This window comes from Lactuca serriola, chromosome 4 (assembly GCF_051521515.1).
Source record: "Lactuca serriola cultivar US96UC23 chromosome 4, Lser_US96UC23_V15, whole genome shotgun sequence".
In the NCBI taxonomy this organism is placed as follows: Eukaryota; Viridiplantae; Streptophyta; class Magnoliopsida; order Asterales; family Asteraceae; genus Lactuca; species Lactuca serriola.
The window spans coordinates 166,834,719-166,855,193 of record NC_136411.1 but is presented as its reverse complement, the minus strand read 5'-3'; the positions used below and the strand labels follow the sequence as shown (position 1 = coordinate 166,855,193).

At 31.7% G+C, this 20,475-nt stretch overlaps 1 protein-coding gene across 4 annotated transcripts; it reads right to left on the bottom strand.

Moving 5' to 3' along the window:
• Positions 1–1,926: 1,926 nt before the first annotated feature.
• Positions 1,927–11,053, bottom strand: BGAL17 (beta-galactosidase 17). Of its 4 annotated transcripts, XR_013706293.1 has the most exons (20): positions 10,798–11,053; positions 10,597–10,707; positions 9,958–10,153; positions 9,732–9,820; positions 9,472–9,552; positions 9,290–9,384; positions 9,063–9,133; positions 8,906–8,996; positions 8,708–8,825; positions 7,950–8,042; positions 7,793–7,841; positions 7,514–7,701; positions 7,363–7,434; positions 7,071–7,220; positions 6,933–6,983; positions 6,666–6,834; positions 6,449–6,585; positions 6,298–6,363; positions 5,719–5,823; positions 5,251–5,599 (listed from the first exon to the last, which is right to left on the bottom strand). XR_013706293.1 is itself a non-coding variant. In XM_079040399.1 (19 exons), exons 1-19 carry the CDS (start codon positions 10,948–10,950, stop codon positions 2,191–2,193), a joined length of 2,085 nt encoding a protein of 694 aa, XP_078896525.1. In that variant the 5' UTR covers positions 10,951–11,053; the 3' UTR covers positions 1,927–2,190. The 4 variants fall into 4 exon arrangements, 3 of the variants coding, with proteins under 3 accessions (XP_078896525.1, XP_078896526.1, XP_078896528.1); XM_079040399.1 differs by lacking the exons at positions 5,251–5,599; positions 5,719–5,823 and adding an exon at positions 1,927–2,295; XM_079040400.1 differs by lacking the exons at positions 5,251–5,599; positions 5,719–5,823 and adding an exon at positions 1,927–2,295 and having other exon boundaries at positions 10,597–10,704; positions 10,798–11,052.
• Between the last annotated feature and the right edge of the window lie 9,422 nt (positions 11,054–20,475).

Below are 20,475 nucleotides of genomic sequence, written 5' to 3'. Positions count from 1 at the left end.
TTCGAATTGAAACGTTGGAGTCCGGCCATCGAGTGGGGTATGCCACTAATATTTATTAAAAAAAGTAAATAAATGAATGTAATCAAAGAGTTTGTAGCCCAATGATATCTAAGTGTATTGGAAATTTGTTCATCCAGGCTTGTGGTTGACAAAATGTATAAATTTGGAGTAGAATTAATGTGTATGTGAGTTAGTTGTTCTTAAAAAAAAGTATAAATAAAAAATAAATGCAATAATTGTTATACATAGTTTTTCTTTCAAAGCATAACTATTATTATGAGCATTTTTATACAAAAATTTTCAAATGCGACGTGTTATAGAAATTCTCATGCATATACGAATTACATTAATAGTTTCTCAACTCGTTGTAATTATTCTAATAAAAAGAAAAATGAAGCATTCAAGTTTACAAAGTCAATATCATCACATGGAAAGAGTCGTTGTCGGTGGACAAACGACGTCGTAGAGTATTTCTTGTTGTTGGGACCCATTAATGGAACACAGCGTTGGTCATGCTTATTAGATGGTGTAAACCAATGAAACATCACATTTATTGCTCACGTCACTAACCACTCAAATGTCAAACGAGTGACATTTCATAAACAGCTCGTCCTTTTATCGTACGATTTAAATTTTAAATACAGTTGAAGCTTAATGAACTCAGTCTTTATTCACTTTAAGTTGGAAATTAAAATAGGAATAAATTTGAAATGACAAGTTGAGTTTGAAGAATTGTAAGTGATTGAACATTTCATTCTGGTCTTTATATTATACTTTGATTTGAATTAAAATCAAGACTTTCTATTGTATATAGCCTCAGAGATATTTTTTTAATAAGATAGTCTCAATGGTTTGAAACTTTGAATCAAATGATTTCTTTTTGTATTGTATTACTAAAGTCTTCAATGACTAGTGAAGAGATTGTTCCTTAGTTTATATTGTCTTTAAAACTTGGCCCTGCAATTTATCGCAACTTTTATTTTAAAAGGCCATCCGAATTTGAGTAATACAAAAGGAATTTTATTTTATTTCTTTTATTATGGTCGACTAAAGTGATAGATGATAGGATAACATGTATATACTTTTTAAAATGTGTTTGAATTATGAAAGCCTATACAATTAAATTATAATTTAGTTGGTTCAAATCACAATTAAATTATAATTTAGTTGGTTCAAATCAAATGTGAGTTTAGTTTTTAACTATTTTGGTCTATATTTTGAAAACCAAAATCAATTTTGATTATAAATCAGATTAAATTAAATACTATCCATTAAAACAAACACCCTTGATCTTGAAATATCAAGTATTCATAATCAGAATGTGCTCTTCGAGATCTAAAATCAAATTGGAGTATATGCATATAGAGAAAAGTTCAAAACATAACTTAAATACATGGGAGAAGTGCAAAACTCATAAAGATCACATGACAATATGCATATGTGACATAAGGTTATGATGCGAGGATGTTAATGTAAAATAGATGTGGCAGTTTAAACATGTTCATTTTTCATGAATAGATTAGGTTTATATTTTATCTTTTAATATATATAAATATAAAATTAAATGTTTTAACTAGAACATGGATTGAATGGATCGGAAGTCACCTGTGTATTTACATACATAAATACAACTTCTTCATCTGTTTTTTGTTAGCTTAAAATATTATTGTTACAGAAATACAATACTTGTAATTATAGTCGACATTAATTACTCAACAACAATTAACAAAAATAATATTAAAAAAATAGAAAAACAACCCGATTTAAATTTATTTGACACCAAACTCCAAATTATTCCTATTAAAAAATAAAGAAAAATAACAAACCCTAAGGCTAAAAGGAGTGTAATTATCAAATAATTGTCATTATTTGGTCAAATATTTTATGATTTTATAATCCAGTATAATTGACAACACATGCTAAACATTTTATAATCCAGTATAATTGGTAACACATGCTGACATGTTTCCATGACATAAATAGAAATCATGGCCTCCAATAACGACCCAAATGTTAACTTGAATACAATAGTTGTATAAAGAAATAATATCTATCTTTACAACAATAACACTTAAAGACATATTTTGGATAGTTCCAACTAAATTATTTTAGTTTGATCAGAAAATGTCACAAGTAGTATGAATTGAAGTGTCACGTAATTCACAAAAAAGGGTGATCATATTCATACCTTTACAGCTGACGTACCCTCGTATGTTTCGAACCGCAAGTGAAGTCTGACTGATTCACTGAATTGACCACGAGCTCACGCTCTGGACTTTCGAGCTCGAGTATAACCTATATAAAGAGGACAATTATGTCGAAAAAGAATTTTTATTTGATTTATAATATTTTATTATGGGATCCGGGAAAATGATTGTAAAGAAAGGAGTAGAAGTCGACTGTCTAAATTAAGATGCCAATATGACCACTGATATGACCACTGTCATTGTGATCTCAAATATGGCCACACACTTGAATCTTGTTTCATGCCCTTTAGAAGAGAAATTATTTCTTTGTATGAGGCGGGACCACCTCTAGATCATGTAGGCAAAGTTTTAGATATCTGTTGCTAAGATGCCTCCAAAACTTTGTTTAGAGTGTAAACTCGATCTCATTCTCGACATTCACATAATTGATAGATAGGTATATTAAATCCAACTGAGGTTTCCATCACTAAGGTGTTGTTTGTTTTTTATAAAAAACCTATTCATACCTCTTATTGTTGCGCGCCACAGCACACGCTCAACACTTTTCATCTTGCAGTTGTTTGTTTTTTAGAAGTCTTCGGAGTAAAAAACTTCTACGCGTGTTAATTTGGGCCAGCACTTGTATTACCTCTTTCAACCTCTTCTTTTTTTCTTGCTGAAATCTTGATGAATCTTGATTACATGTTGTTGAATTCTTGTTTCGCTTTTTTTCGTTTTTTTTTATTCTTGTTGAATTATTTTTTCATTTTTTTTTATATTGAATAATGATAATTTCTTGTTGAAATATCATAAAATCTTGCTGAAATGTCATACATTATTAAATTTTTGGTATTAAAAAACTATTTTCGGTATATAAAATCAGTTTATTTTACTTTTTTATTATCTGCAGCAACATGCAGATGTTAAAAAACAAACACGCTTCTTATTACAGTCTGCAGTCGTTTGGTCCATCTCTCTGCTGCAGAGGCTTGCAGAGGTGGTCTGCAGACTTCATGAATTTTGCTTCAAAAAAACAAACAGCACCTAAATGATTATATTGAGGTTTCAAACCTATATTTCTCATGGTAGTTCAAACTAAGTCTCCACTTTGCGAGGGGATTAACACAAAAGGTATTATACTAAATCAATACGAAATCAGTTGTTTCACAAAAGTGTCTTTTACACAATATTGTATGATTAACACAAAAGGTATTAGGTGTTAACTTGGAAACATAAGTTTGAAGAGGTGTTGTTCAAGTAAAGAAGATTTTAGTATTGCTAAGCATTGGACCAAGGTGAATACATTTACCTTGAAACACTTGTCCCTAATATATGGATATTTTTTTTGTGTTTTCCTATTTTATGATAATATGTGCATACATATAAATTGTTTGAATGTTATATGTATATTATGTGTTCCTTGATTGAGTTCAACCGGGTTGGTTCAAGAGAAAATCGACTAGGCTAGTACAACCAGAAAAATAACCGATTCAACATTTATAAAAATTGGTGGTGAAAGGACCCAGCCCAAATCGGTCCTTCATAACTTTTTTTTACTAAAGCCAACTTATAATTCGAATAAGTCGGTCTAAACCATGCCTCCAACAAGCTTATGGTGCGGAGGTGTGAAAGAGGAAATATCAATTTATAATGGAAGCTCAAGCACCTCACCACTTTCATTAATGGAGTCGACGTGTGACTCCTTAATGCCACAAAATATGATATGCCTTCTATTGTCTATATAGTTTATACCTCTTTTTTCCTTCATTTGTTTTGCTAAAGACATTAAGGTAGATGCTTCAAAATATTTAAGGTAGGTCCTAAATATTTTTTTGTATATAACTTATTGTAAAATTTTTAAATTTAGTTGGGTCAAGTGACCCACCTTGGCATCAACTAACCTCGCCCATGTTTATGTGTCGAGGATGTCCTTTATCGAACTAAGGACATGCTTTTGATAATGTGAATTTATTGAAGGGGGATTTACCTTATTTTTGGTATTACGGGTATGACTACCCTTTTGATCTTTATCTTAAGTTTTGGAAGCATACATCCCTTATTACTGATCTTGTGATTTGAAAATTATCTAACATATACTTGATTGCTACTTGATTATATGTGCATATACTTGTTTGCATTCATGAAACAAGATTTTTTGAAGTGATTTGATAACAAAAGCAAATATCTATTTTGAAAGTGTTTTGACATCCTATTTGTGGATGCATACCTGTATATGTGGGCTTGCTACCCCTTATTTGGAGCTAGGGATCATGGCTACCTAGTTCCTATATTGATGGTGGAAGAGTCACTTATGCAGAGTGTAGACACAGAAGAAGGGAGACCCACATTTTCTAATAACTTGAGGGAAGACCCCTTAAGTGTCCACCGCCATTTAGCGTTGTGAGATTGCATTGTGAGGTTGGATTTATCGAGATTGACATGGGTTGGGATAGTTGCATGCATTGCATTATCTATTCGAGTTGTTTCTTCCTTAAAACAAATCTTTTTGGAAAAAAAACAAAGTTTTGTATAATGGTTTTCATCGGATTATCGAATCCGAGTGTTTTGAACTCATGCGAGTATCTATCTATCTATATGATTTTGTGTGGGTTTTGATTGTTGAGAATTGCCTAATTAAGGCACAATCAACTTGTATTGTTTATCTGTTTGTGAAGTTTATATGAGATTTGACATTTATGACAATGTACTTTGACTTATGTCATATTTTACCCCAAGCTAACTATTCATTATGTTGTTTTAAGAAGGTACAGGTTTGTACATTAGTGTATGAACCGAAGTGTTCATTCATACGTTATCAATATAATGTCTAACCCGGGATTGTACTCATTAGGCTCCCCATAGCCAAACCTACTACTTTGATAAATTTGCAGGTTAGTGGATATTATCAGGAGCTTAGAAGATTTACAAGCTTGAACATTTAGAAGACCCTTGGTTTGTAATGACTTCTTAAACCTTTGTTTTGATATCTACTGTGACACTCTCGCATGAAATGTTTTTCTTAAACCCTAAATGTTTGGATATTTATGTTTGGGATCGTTATCCACATTTAAACTCTGAAAATAATTTGATTTAAATTTTAGGACCGTTTTTCACAAACTAAATCTCTGAAATATTTTTAAAGGTTTAATTAAAGACTATTTCAAATAGGCCATGTGTTACAAGTAGTTAATTGGGTGTTACGCTACTTGAAATGGGAGAAGGTTTTGCCCGGATCCCACAAGTGAATCGAAAGTTGGATATGACATGAATCTCCCCATCTATCCTCCTGAGGAGAAGTTTGGTTTCAAACCCCGGTTTCGAACAGGAGTACACCATGCTAATAAGCTTTGTATGATCCACATCTCAGGATCAGACGTTGATGAGCACATTAAACTATCCATGCCCTCACGGCCCTGGCACAACGACGTAAGTATCAGGGACGCGCTCTACCATTAACTAATTTTAGCCTCTAATCAATTAGTTAATTAATATAGAGGATTGCTCTAAAAATGATGATGATAATGATCTGTACCGTCAGTTCCATGTCATTGTCAGCTATCGGTCCTACAAGTCGTAAAACCCCAGGATATGACGCAAACAATCGTTCACTTCAAGCAACTATGGGATCAACATATCACTGAAAACAAGGAGTAAATACCTTGAGGAAAAATGGCTTTTGCAGCAGAAAATACAAAGGAAACGAGGGAATTCAAACTGTGGGAGGAGAGCTCGTAATGGGAGAGAATTCACATGAGGTTTCTAACTTCCATATGGTATAAAATACAACAGGAAAGGTTGTATTTATACTCAAAAATCAGTAACCAACTCCTAGTACAATAAGTAAAAAAATCTGGAAGGCAAAGTCGGCAAGCCATCATAGCATTTCATATAAAGGTGGTTATATAAACCCAATAAAGTTTAATGTTCCTTCCTATGTGGGATCAAACTAAAGAATAATTCTCCAGCCTTACCCACATAATTTTCCCTACAGATTACCAACATTATATATATATATATATATATATATATATATATATATATATAGAGAGAGAGAGAGAGAGAGAGAGAGAAAGAGAGAGAGAGAGAGAGAGAGAGAGAGAGAGACTCATACCAAGACGTTCTTCCCACGTCGAAGAACTGGAGCAGGAACATAGAGGTTACACTGGGGCCCGAAAGACTGAAAAAGACCCAAAAAAACGATAAAAATTTGTTAGGTCAGCTACAACATTACAGATTCCAGTAAAGAATTAATATAATTTTACCGGCCAGAATCTTCCGATATTGAAGTCATTGACAAATGCTACCCCTTTACCCCACCCATTAAATGACATATATGTGTCTGTTACTTTGTCAACAACAAAATCACCAGTATAAAAATCCGGTTCATTTAAATCCACTCCTGCAAAACAACAACATAGAGTCTTGTTATTGGGCTAGTCTGTAACTTTGGGCTTAGGGTGGGTTACAAGTTGAACATACGCAAGCTGCTTTTTAGGGTTTTGCGAGTAGAAGCTCTAATGAAAGTGGAATATGGCTTGTCAAAAACGGGATTTATTTTTTTGGGTTCGTTTAGATTGCTAAGAGGAATTGGGAGCATTTTCCACTTGAGCAGAGGTTTCCCATCTAAGTAAACAGGGGATAGTATGCCCTAGAAAAGACAATGGTATACATTAGTTTAAGAAACCAAAGGGTATAAATGTCTCAAAATTGGTCTATGTTGGGTTTTTTTTTTTTTTAATCTTTTACCTTGCTATCAAACAAGAGTTGTCCGTAATTCAAACGACCCATGTTTTCAACCTAGAACATCAACAGACAAAAGGCGTTAACATATTATTGAAAAAAAATAAAATAATAATTAGTAGTATGTGAAGTGAACTGATTTACCAGAATTAACAATTTACTAGTGGAAGCACACCCAGTATTGGGAAGATTAACAGGCTTATTTGACCATCGATTGATTGTTGCAACATATTGTGGTCTCTCTTTCTTGTTTTTAGAAAGACATGTAACATACACTTGGGCTCTATCATGCACCTGAAATTAAGAATGAGAAACACAACACTGTATAAACATCAATGATTGAAAAACAAACAGTGGCATTTTTGTAAATAACAAGAACTTCAATGGCATTAAGGAATGTGCATTTCATGTTACGTGATGTGCACTTTATCTTTACCTTTGGTATGGACAAAGTACTCCCCTTTCCATTTGCTATGTATTCAGAGGTATATAATAAGAATCCAAACATCTGAAAATGAGACATTGATGTTGAATTTTTTTTAAAATCAGAAAATTATTCTTTAAGATGATCACAATTTCATAAATACCTGGCCTGCAGCCTCCATTGAAATTGGATTCTCAGCTTCAATAGCTTTAATGTGCACATTAGTGTCCAGTATATCAAATAAAGATGATGATTTTTCTAACTGAATTCGACCATATCCTGTCTTCTCATTATTCTTGGGAACTGGAGGGAGAGAAGCTGCACTATACTTAGCTATAACTCTCCGCAATGCTGAAAAAATAAAAAAAAATCATTTCTACTATTATTAATATTATTATTATTATTAGTGTCATTGATCTAATAAGAATGACCACAATATTACCTTTAAATTTTGCCCCATCCACATCACCAGACTCACTAATAGGAGCATCCTAGAAGAAAAGACGGTTTCCATTTGAAAGAGGGTGAATTTGTAAATTTGTATATTTGTCAATAGTTTTTATAAAAAAATGTTATAAGTAAATGATGAGGTGTCTCACATAATCATAGGATGTAAGATCAGCAAGGTACTCGGATTCCTGAGCACCATTTGCACCATTATAAAATCCAAAGTTGGTTCCACCATGAGCCATCTGTAAGTTTGATTGTTAGAGGGTTTGTTTGGTATATTGGAATGGAATGATAAAGGAATGGAATGAACAAAGTAATGGAATGAGACATTCCATTATCATGTTTGTTTGGCTTGAAGAAATGGAATGAGTCATTCAAACATGTTATGTTGTTATCTTTATTTACATTAAAAAAACTAATTGAAATTGAATTGATAAATAACATGTAAAGATATAATGTTAAATACATTACATATAAACATATTTCAGATTGTTTGAAATAGACTATATGTATTTCAAATACTAAAAAAAATTATTTCGTCACTTTGAAAAATGTTTACATCAATAAAAATAATTAACTAAATAAAAATACCATGACATCATAAAATATAATACTTTTAGTTATTTTTTTATTTTCATTAAAGATTATATAAATAAAAGCTATCTGCAATTATAATCTATCATTCCATTCCATCAAGGAATGAAAAAAAAAATTAAAACACTCCTCCCCCATGGAATGAAAATCAGCCCAGAAAAAGGAATCACATTATTTAAGGAATGCTCCATTCTATTCCTATGTGGTAAACAAGCATGATTTTTTTATTCCATCGGAATGCCCCATTCCATTCCATCTTCAATTACTGGATACCAAACACTATGTAAATACTTCTTATAGCATACAATCATACATAAAGCACAGCAGAGCCATTCCTGGACAAAATTTTTTCAAGGGCAGATGCTGTAGAAGTTGCATCAGTTTTAGCAATATTCTCTCCCCAATGTGTAAGCCAACCCGTGTAAAATTCACTGAAATATCATCTTATCAGCATCATAAAATGAAGTAATTCAAGGATATTATTCCATAGGTATTAAAGTAAGATACCTACGCAGAAAGAGGTGGTGATTTTCCTGGTGTATTAAACTCCTTTTGCAAATTAAATATAGGCCAAGGATCCTCTCCAGTTGAAAAATCAACAGCTACAATTAATCTTTCCAATATTAGATGCCAACAGAATTGATAAAACATGATAAATGTTATCATACCTGAAAAGACAGCATCTCCATTTATTGTTCCTTTAATGAGAGTATCTCTAGTGCCTCCATCTGTAGTATATCTGTAAAAATCAAGAAAAAAGGGTGGTATTACTTTTTAAACTCAAAAATCAAAATATCTTCCTACCCCTCAAAGTGTATAATAAATGTCAAGTGATGAATAAAGTTTGATGCTAAGAAAGAAAAGGGCATTTGTTACCATATTACATCAAACTTACAATATTAGGTCATCCCCAAGATGTGATCTTGCTAAGTTGACCAGATGATGCAGATAGTCTTTGTCAACTCCATAGGAACCAAATTCATTCTCAATCTGCAATCACAATCTACACATGATAAACTCACAATGCAACATATCTTATAACAATCTGTGAGCTTATAGAAATTCAGTATTACCCACCTGAACCATAATTATAGGTCCTCCTTTGTGGTAAAGAAGAGGAGCAATTTTAGGAAGTAATACCCCCCACCACTTATCAACCTGCAACAACTCATATAAATTCACAAATGACACAGAGATATGAGATGTAAGTGTAACTGTGTAAGTGTAGGAACTGAGAAAAGTTTGTTTTTTTATAGATAATTTATCATGTAATATCTCAAATGTGACTCATGTTACATAAAATGAAAACAAGGATCAAAATAGAAAAGAAGATTTACCAATGCGAGGTATGTTGGATCTGATGATCTCAGTCTGATGGGTGGTTTTTTAGTAAGTAACCAAGCAGGGAAACCACCAAGATCCCATTCTGCAACAAAAAGTGGTCTTCAATGGAGAGTGTTTATCAAGAAATAGCAAATTAATTGATACCCACAGTTTGAAAGGAAATCTTGATCGATACTAAAAGAGGGAATTAAAACATTCAGATTCAGTTACTGTTTTGACCTGCACATATGTAAGGTCCAGCCCTTAGCATGACCAGCAAATCTAACTTCTGACACAGCTCAAGAAAAGAAACTATATCTGCAATAGCATTGAAATCTAGTTGACCCTCTTTTGGTTCATGCAGATTCCATGGAACATAAGTTTGAATTGCATTCAAGCCCAAAGCCTTTGCTCTTGTTAGCCTATCTTCCCAATACTGCACCCAAAGAATGACAGAAGTCAGATCATGTAAATATCTATAGAAAAGTCCATTCATCCAAATGCAGAAGAGGAGGTTCTAAAATGACCATGATTGATGATTACATGTGTGTGTTATATATAGCTGTATATCCAGATGATAGTTAGTGCTTCCAAATGTATCCTCTAATATCAGGTACAGTTATACGGTGCTAAAACAACAGCTATAAAAAAGTAATGGCAAATTTGAGTTGTAAAACGGTGATGTATCTAGTTTTCTTTTGGGACATATCAATGGAAGAATGTAGTGATAGACATGTAACTTTGGGATAAAATGAGTATTTGTACTAGCATTCAGGGTTCAATTGGTTATGGAGTACCCAGATGATCGAAATATCTATTGAACAGATAGTAGTAGTGTGATTCAACGCGAACTTCAATGGGACAAATACGAGACTATACCTCAGGTAGAGTACGGAAATAATGCAAGTCCCCGCCGATGATTCTAAAAGGCTCTCCATCTTTCCAGAACATATCATCAGCAATTTCAAACTTTCGAGCATTAACAACCTGCTGATTTTATAATCAGCAGTTAGCAAATCAAAATGATCACTAGCAAAACATGAAAATTAGAAGACGTTTTACTAGATTTGGATAACTCACTTGATGATGATGATGATGATGATGATGATGATTGTGGGGTTTGAGCGAATTCGAGAGAGGGGAAGGTAGAGGAGCGAAAACAGTAGAGAAAGCAACGAGACATAGGAGAAGAACGATAATCTTCGTCGACTTCAAGCTTCGCCCTTTCGCCATTGCCGTTAACTAGATGTCGTCGCCGTCGCTATCGGCGTTTATTGTCTTTCACCTTCACTAGGCTTTCAAGTTTTCCGACCAGTGGACTCTCTTAAGCTAAGTCAGTCAACAGAGAACCAAGAAAGTAGAATATTTATACATATGTCCCTAACCTATCACTTAAATGATAGTTTGGTCCCTTGGTCTTTGAATACTCGTAACACAATTATTGTTTTTCATAATAGACAAAATTTCAAGTCTTAATTCTTTTCTATTTTTCTCTAATATAGTCCTTATGAAACTTTTTTTTTTTCATTGATAGTCCATTTGGAACAAACATTGCACGTAAACAGCCCTTACGATGGATGTTCGTTTACTTGTGCCGTTATAATGCCCCATGTGCCTCGCACATGAGGCCATTTTCGTCATTTCATCTAGGGGTTACACTTATTATTTATTTAATTGATCACCTCTTTTCTCAATTAGGTATGTGAAACTGAAAACTCATGTGATCCAGGTGAAGCTCAAGAAATCAAAGTCGAAGAATAATGATTTGCCCTTGTGGAAGCAGCGATCTTGTCATCGTCACATCTTGGTCGAATCGTAACCATGGAATGTGGTTTTGGTCATGTGTTCGAATGGGAGCAGGTATAGTTGGATTGGGTGGTACGATGAACCCATGTGCCCTAGATCAGTGGAAGTGATACTTGGGTTACTGAAGTCAATGAATAAACTCCAACAATCCCTTCAAGAAGCTAGCATGCAAGCAAGAATGTATAAGTTCATCCATTTTGTCAGTTCGATTTTTGTAATTTGCTACCTAAAGAAGGGTTGAGGTGATTGTAGGGTTAATGTCTTTTGTTTCAATAATGTATGGAAGTGTTGTTTTGGTTGTAGGTTTAATGTAATGGTTATCTTATTTTGAGTTTGATGTCTGAATGCATGAAACTAATTCTTATGTAATGTTGGTGTTTTTTTGTGTAATTAGATCCTCTTTGTAATTGTAGCATCCCAGAAATCTCGATAAAAAAATTTATTTTTCATTTAGATAAAAATCCGTGTTTATATAAAAACCCAAATCACAACCATAAGTTTCAAATACAATCATTCAAAATAAGAGTGTTCAAATCAATCAAAAATCAAACAGAAGAGGATATGTACGATCAAGCATTTGCCTTGCCTCTAATCTCTGAAATACCTAAAGCCACAACAATCAAACTGTAAGACAAAGCAGTGAGTTTCCCCCAAAGTATCACACACAATTACATGATGGGTCTACAGTCTCCCAACTGGATTATACTAAGCAAAATTTTCCATTCACTAGTTTACAACTAGTTGTCATTTGTCATCAGACCGCCGCTAGATCATCGTCGGACAACCACCAGACCTTCGCCGAAGAAACACCAAAACCAGTGGCATTTTTCTGGTCATATTCACATCTTAACAGAACAAATATTGTAGCTCTCATTTCTTTGGTAATATTTTTTTAACACATATTATTTTATTTTTGCAGCCAAATATACAAAATTTAATAAAAAAAAGGATTATACGTTGAGAAATTCATTTCTCTCTCTTTTTAATTGTGGATTTCTTTAAAAGTTGTATGTTTATAAGAGATATTCATAGTTTAACATATTTACAGTTTAATAAACATAATAATTCACTGATATACAGTTTAACATTTCATGCACACACTCATTCATATTTTAACACAAAATTTATATAAAATACATAACTTATTATAGTCCAGTCTCAGTTTAATACATAAAATTCACAACTTAATACATTCTGTTATACAGTAGTTTATATATTCATAAATATGAAACTCAAACTCTACAACCACCAACTACCACACATCGCCGTCAACTACCTGTGCCACTATCGCAACCATCACTTCTTCCAAATTAGATATGCACACAAAATCATGGATTTACAACTTAAGTATTATATTCATGGTTTAATAAACCAGTTAATTTACTAATTCGGTGTTGATGCAAAATAATTATAAAAGCTAATATATTCTTACATATTTATACAACACCAAAAATAAATATATTCACAAGAAAATTAATACAAACATTCTTACATAAATCATTCATATTTTATTACAAAATTAATTAAAAATTCACAGCTTAATATAATCAATTCACAGTTTAATACAGTTAATTCACAGCTTAATGCAGTTAATTCACAGTTTACTACTATCAATTCACTGTTTAATACAATCAATTCACAACTTAATACAACCTATTTACAGTTTAATACATAAAATTCTCATCTTAATATAATAATTTCATTGTTTAATATATAAAATTCTACATTCACATCATCCATGTTCTCAACTTAAAACTTACAATTACACCTTCAGATCTAAAGGTTAGTGCTTTTTTTAAAGTTTATTTACACAATATTCACAATTTAAAGTTTACATACTCAAAATTAGATAAAATTAGATATGTATATAATGTTTCTTTCATATCGTATTTCATAAGCAAACACAAAATTCATAAAAAAATTACAATTTAATACAATTAATTCACAAATTAATACAATCATTTCATAATTTACTCGACAAAATTCATAACTTAATATAATAAATTCACATTTTAATACACAAAAAATTATACATTCACAACCATATTTTTTTTTGAACCGGCAAATCTAATTTACTCCTAAGCTAACAACACCTATTCCACCTATGTCCACGACGGAACTTGAACCCTCGACCTCAAAGAGGGAAGGCACCACCTGATACCGCTGGGCTACAAGCTTTTGGTTACATTCACAACCATATCTCGACTTAAAACATACATTTATACGTTCATATCCGGAGGTTAGTGTTTCTTTCAAAGTTTATTTATACAATATTTACGATTTAAATTTTACATGCTTTTTTCAAATATATATATATATATATATATATATATATATATATATATATATATATATATATATATATATATATATATATCAAAGTTGTAAATGGATTGTATTAAGTTGTGAATATACTGTATTAACTTGTAAATTTTTTATGTATTTTGTTTTTGCTTTTGAAATATGAGTGGAAAAATGCATTATATATATATATATATATATATATATATATATATATATATATATATATATATATATATATAAAATGCATTTTTCCATTCATATTTCAGAAGCAAAAACAAAATACATAAAAAAATTTACAAGTTAATACAGTATATTCACAACTTAATACAATCCATTTACAACTTTGATATATTAATCCAATAACTTTGATATATTAAAATATTCTCATGGCTAATGATAATAACATTTATTTATACATCTCAACTTTAGTTCTAAGTATAATTTTCAAATAAAGCACATCCTCAAGATAAATACATACAAAATAACGTGTATATATATAGTTATTAAATTACCAAAGTTACATCATACATAACATAAGTATATATGATATAATTATATTATATTTATTATATGGAGAACCACTAAGTGTAATTAATGTGTCTATTTTATCATATCATATCATCATACTATATTATAAATAAAACATTTTATTTTTCCTTTCACCACATTCATTTGAAACTTCCATGACTTTTCAATTTTTTTCTAATAATAACTATAAGTTGGTTAGTAAGATTAAATAAATATCAAACCTAAAGTGTAATCGCATATAAACTAGATTTCAACATTAAAATAATATATTTACTTCTACTTATTAAGTGATTTTTTTTAACTTTTAACATATTATACTTAATTTATTAGTTTTAATATATTGTTGGATGTAAACCATTATCATTTGATGTAAACCATTATCAATTTAAAGATATAATTTTGGAACAATTTGTATAAAATACTTAAATTATTAATTAGAATATAACATTACAGAGTCACCTTAAATATACATTTTAGTTTAACTTAAACAACCCAAAGAATATTTTGTAAATAGTTAAAAGTGATTAATTGTAGTGTTTTTTTTTAATAATGATTATAAGCTGGTTAATAAGATTAAATAAATATCAAACCTAAAGTGTAATCATAAATATACTAAATTTCAATTTTAAAATAATATCTTTGTAAAGACTTCTATATATCACATTAAGCAAATAACAATGTTTGATGTTATAATAGATGTTTGATGATTATATTGTTACCTTTAAAATCAAAAAAACAAAAATAACTCTATATAAATGATTATATTGTTACCTTTAAAATCAAAAAAACAATGTTTGATGTTTTAAATAATTATAATGATAAAAATTAAAACATTAAGCAAATAAATTTTAAAAAATTAATTAACAATAACAACAACTATAAATACCATTAAACCATATATTATATTTAATTTTATTCATGTATAACTCGCAGGTAGAAGTTATTCAAACGGTTGAGATTATGCAGTTATATTAGATGTATATATTATCATATAAGTCAAAATAATCAATACATTATATCAATTTAGTATACAAATTATTATATCAAATTTAACAACAACGTTATTGCTATATTAAAAAAACACATATATTTGTAAAGACTTCAACTACATAGGTGTTTCTGCGCAACGCGCGGGCATTCGCCTAGTTATATACATATACACACGCCTAACATTTATTCAACCTACCCTAAGTAATTAAAGTATGTATACCTACTCTAAGTAATTAAGTGTGAATTTAAGAAGGTACCTCAGTACCTGTACATGGTAAAACATCACCATTTAATCTTCTTCCCCATGCGACTAGCCATTCACCAAAGTTCATATATGAACGTCACACACACCCTCGAATAGTCTTTTGAGTTGTTATCGCTGAAGTTCACCATCAACAGATACATCCGTTGGATCTGGAACTAAAACAAAAGAATATTGTCGATCTCATAAAGAAACATTGAAAACGACTCAAAACCATATAACCACCACTAGAGGCAAGAGATTTCAGTTATCAAAATTCGTATTCAATAGATCTAACCAGATCTAGTCTATGAATATTGCGAGAGATAAAAAAAACAACTAGAAATCACTCAATCTAATCAGATCTTAGCAAAAGCAAAAAGAAAAATCACGGGAATCATGGATCTGCCAAGCGACCACTACAAACGACACACGGTGGTGATGCTTTGTTGAATATCGCATATATGGAGTGCTTGTTGGTTCGTCGGAGGTGATGGCTTTGTTGCCAGAGAAGGTGACGGTGGTGGTAGATCACGATGGCGGTGACCAAGAAGACCACTTTTTGTCCGATTTGTTCAACAAAAAATGGTATTTTGCGTGATCAAAGGTTACAAAGATGAACATAGGTGACGGTGGTTGGGCTACCGCCATTGGTGGTGGTGGTGTGGCCTCCGTCGACGGTGGTGGCGTTGGTGGTGTTCATCATTGGTACACGAAGAAAAGAGTAATAGATGCGTTTAAGGTTTTCGTTATTAGAAAATATAAAAGTAGGTTTAAGTTTTGTAGTAATTACAAATATGCCATTTGTTTTTACAAAAAATACTTTTTATAATGTTTGTAAATCTTTATTTGAAAAATGTCAAATATAACATTATAGATAAGGAAAAAATATTGGTTCTTAGAGTTTTTAATATTTTTTTGTTCTTATTTGATATTTTACCTATCCCTCTCTCTTTCTCTCTCTCTCTCTCTCTCTCTCTCTCTCTCTCTCTCTCTATATATATATATATATATATATATATATATATATATATATATATATATATATTAATTATACAACATCCGAAGCAATTACATATTTTTGTTTTTGATCATTTTCAATCAAACACAACATACTCTGTAATAATATTTCTAACACAAAACAAAAACAACAATATACAACTTACATTAAAATATTATTTTTAATCCAAAAAATATATATTAAAATACTATTTTTAATCCAAAAAGTATACAAATCATCCGCTATTTTCTAAAAATAAACTAATCACTTTCCCCTCCCCTACTACTCTCGCCACATAGCCATAATTTTTAATATCGTTAAATTTTACAAACATGTAAATTGATATATATATATATATATATATATATATATATATATATATATATATATATATATATATATATATATATTCATCGTCAACGTAAAGACTAATAGAAGAACGAGTTGAATACGATGATTGTGGAACCAGAAGTGTTTCTCTCTCTGCACATCCAACAACACGACTTCATATATACAATGATATTTTGACATTTGTATGCAAAATGTAATTTACTTCATGATTAATTGTTTCGATATCACGTAGAAGATGAAGAAAATATATAAACATTAAGAATGAAATTATTAGCTATCCCTAAGCACAAAATATCAAATAAGTGAACATGTGTTGCTATTTCCTTTTTATAATTATTATCATGATCTCCATATGCTTCCTCATTCCATTTATTGATCTGAATTTCTTTTTTCACAAATTTTGATTTCAAAGGGATTTTAGCACAATATGATGGTATTATTTATGAAAATAGTATCTTAAACGATTAAACCTTGATAATAATGTCTTCTATGTGCTTGATGTATTGTTTCATAGAGAATTTTCTAATTGAAATACATAAAAACTAGGGGTGCGTTTAGTTGCTGAAAAACGAGTCGTTTTCCGGAAGAATGATTCGTTCTAAATGAAACACATAATGTCTTCTACCTTACTTGTCCCATTTCCTTCACCAAACGTATTCTAGCGAGTAAGGCTTCATATTCCGCCTAATTTTTTCATATTCAAAACTCAAATCATAGTGCATATGTTACTTCCTCTCTCGTGGGGATTTCAAGGACCAAACCTTATCCCGATAACATTCCGCCATTTTGTCCGGTAAAGGTTTCGCGTTCAGCTACCCTTCATCAATATGTTATTTGTATCTGAAGTGGGAATTTCAACCAAGAAGTCGGCTAATGCTTGTGATTTGATGCTTGCTCTTGGTCTATACTCAATGTCTTGTTCTCCTAATTCAATGAACCACTTGGTTAATCTTCCAGACTTCTCTGGTTTCAGTAAGGCCTGGCGTATGGGTTGGGTAGTTAATACTTCAATGTGGTATGCCTAGAAATATCTTTGTAATCTTATGTATGCGTGAATTAGCGTGAGTACCAATTTTTCTAGGATTGGATAGTTTAACTCGGGGCCTTGTAAGCATCTGCTGACAAAGTATATTGGTAATTGTTTTCTTTCTTGTTCCACCATGAGGACAACATTGATGGTTCTGGGGATGTCGATAGATAAACCGATAATGTTTCTCCTGATATCGAGATAGACAGTGTTGGGAGCGTATGGAGAGCTTTTTTGAGTTTTCCTAGTTCTTTCTCTACCTCTTCAGCACATCTGAAGTTATTTTTGTTGATGCAACCTTTCAAGGTTTGGAATAGCGGCATGGTCCTTTCAATTGATTTGGAGATAAATAGCCCATTTACGGTTAGCTTTCCATTTAAGCCTTTCATTTCGTTTCAAGTTGCGATTTTATTAGTTTCTAGGAGATCCTTGCATTTTCTTAGATTTGATTGTATTATGTCTCTAGCAATGTAGTATCCCAAGAAATGTCCTTCTTCTGCCCCGAATGTGAACTTTGAGGGCTTTAGCTTCATTTGTTATTTTTCCAACATTTTGAAAGTTTCCTTGACATCTCGCAGTAAATTTGCGTCATTTGTACTTTTTATTACCATGTTGTCGACGTATACATCAATGTTTCTACCAATTTGATCTTTAAAGACTTTGTTGACCAGGAATCGATAGGTGGCTCCGAATTTTTTGAGTCTAACAGGCATTTTTGGTAGCAAACGTGTCATAGTGTATTTAGAACGTTGTTTTCTCTTCATTTTCTTCTCACATCCATATTTGGTGGTAGCACTTGTAAGCATCCAAGAAACATTTCCATTTGAGTCCTTCCAGTGATTCCATTTTTTGATCTATTTCTGGGAGGGGATAATAATCTTTTGGACAATCTTTGTTTAAGTCTGTGTAATCTATGCATATCCACCAGCTGCCGTCATTCTTTCGAACCATGAATGAGTTTGCAATCCAAGATGGGAAGTTAACCTCCCGAAGGATGTCTACTTTCACTATTTTTTCGACCTCTACGTTTAATGCTTTGTTTTTGGCACTGGTATGTCCCCTTCTTTTTTATTTGACTATCGTGGTTCCGGGATGAATGTTCAAGTTGTGCTCTATGACCTATCTGCTTACTCCCACCATGTTGGTAGGCTCCTATAAAAAGATGTGTTTGTATTTTCATAGCAAACTAAGCAATTTCCCTTTATACAGATAGGAAGTGTGGAACCAATTTGAATTATTTGGCCTGGGTACTTATCATGTATTGCTTCTTTTGCTTTTGGTCCTTCCTCCCTTGGTCGTTTTTTAACTCTTGTGATCTCTTCTTGTGTCATGAGTTGGTTGCATTTAATGACCATCCTTATGGTCGCCAGAGTTGTTGCTATATCGGCTTCAGTGGGGAATTTGATTAAACCATGGATGGTGGATGAGACTGCTCCAAATTTGAGCGTGTGTGTGTGTATATATATATATATATATATATATATATATATATATATATATATATATATAAAAGAGGAACCACTAAAGGTTAGGAACCACCTAGAAACCATTTTCATTAAGGGTATTTTTTTAATTTACATTACTAACACACTAAATACTACAAACTCAATATCAGTTTCATTTTTATCACAAATTATTTGAACTCTACAAACTTAAACACTTTCATCTCTCTCTTTTTCCTTTTACCACCTCAGGTTGTCACCGCCAACAGAGTGCCGCTGCTGCCAGGCCACCACTTTTAGATTTGGAATCACCACCTTCAGATCTTGAATTGCCGTCTTCAGATCTAGAACTGCCGTATTTTGATCTGTAACTAATGCCTCCCGTTCTGGGTTTTTCCGAGCACTAGTGCATCATATCCGACGTTGTGGTATCAACTGCTTCGTCGCTACAACTATCGCCACCACCTCCTCCTCCTTTGTTTCCACTCCACTATCACTTCCATCACTGAATCTCCTCACATCATATCCATTCCACTACAAATACCACCTGGATTTTCTCACCTCATATTCGTTTAACCATCACTACCTCCTCGTCTAACGACTATTTATAATCTCCGAACACATATAGATTTGTAATTTATCCTTCATCATGCTTTCTGACCGTTGACTTCATCGGAACAACAAACACCACTACTTCCATGTGCTCATTACCACTTGATGTAGGAAATGTTTAGACTCTTATAGATCTGGTTGGATATGATGTTTATGATGCATGTAAATATGATGTATGTGGTGTATACAAGGTGTTAGATGAAATATGTCTCAATAAATTCAAGGAAGTTATTAAGCTATGATATGTGAATGTGTATTTTTTATATATTAAGTTGTCGATGTGTATATTACTTTTTTCTATATTAAACTATGAATTTCTTTGTGTTGTATAAATATTATGAATGGTTTATATGATCTCACAAATTTTGTGTAATAATTTTTGAATTATTATTTGACCTCATGAATGTTGTGTAATTATATGAAAATTTATTGTATTAAGCGATGATTTTTCTTTATT

Coding starts and splice junctions, on each gene's coding strand:
- BGAL17 (XM_079040399.1), bottom strand. CDS start 10,950: ATGGCGAAAGGGCGAAGCTTGAAGTCGACGAAGATTATCGTTCTTCTC. Junction 8,997..9,062: donor TGGAGATGCTGTCTTTTCAG/GTATGATAACAT, acceptor GATTAATTGTAG/CTGTTGATTTTTCAACTGGA. Junction 6,835..6,932: donor AACTCTTGTTTGATAGCAAG/GTAAAAGATTAA, acceptor TGTCTTTTCTAG/GGCATACTATCCCCTGTTTA.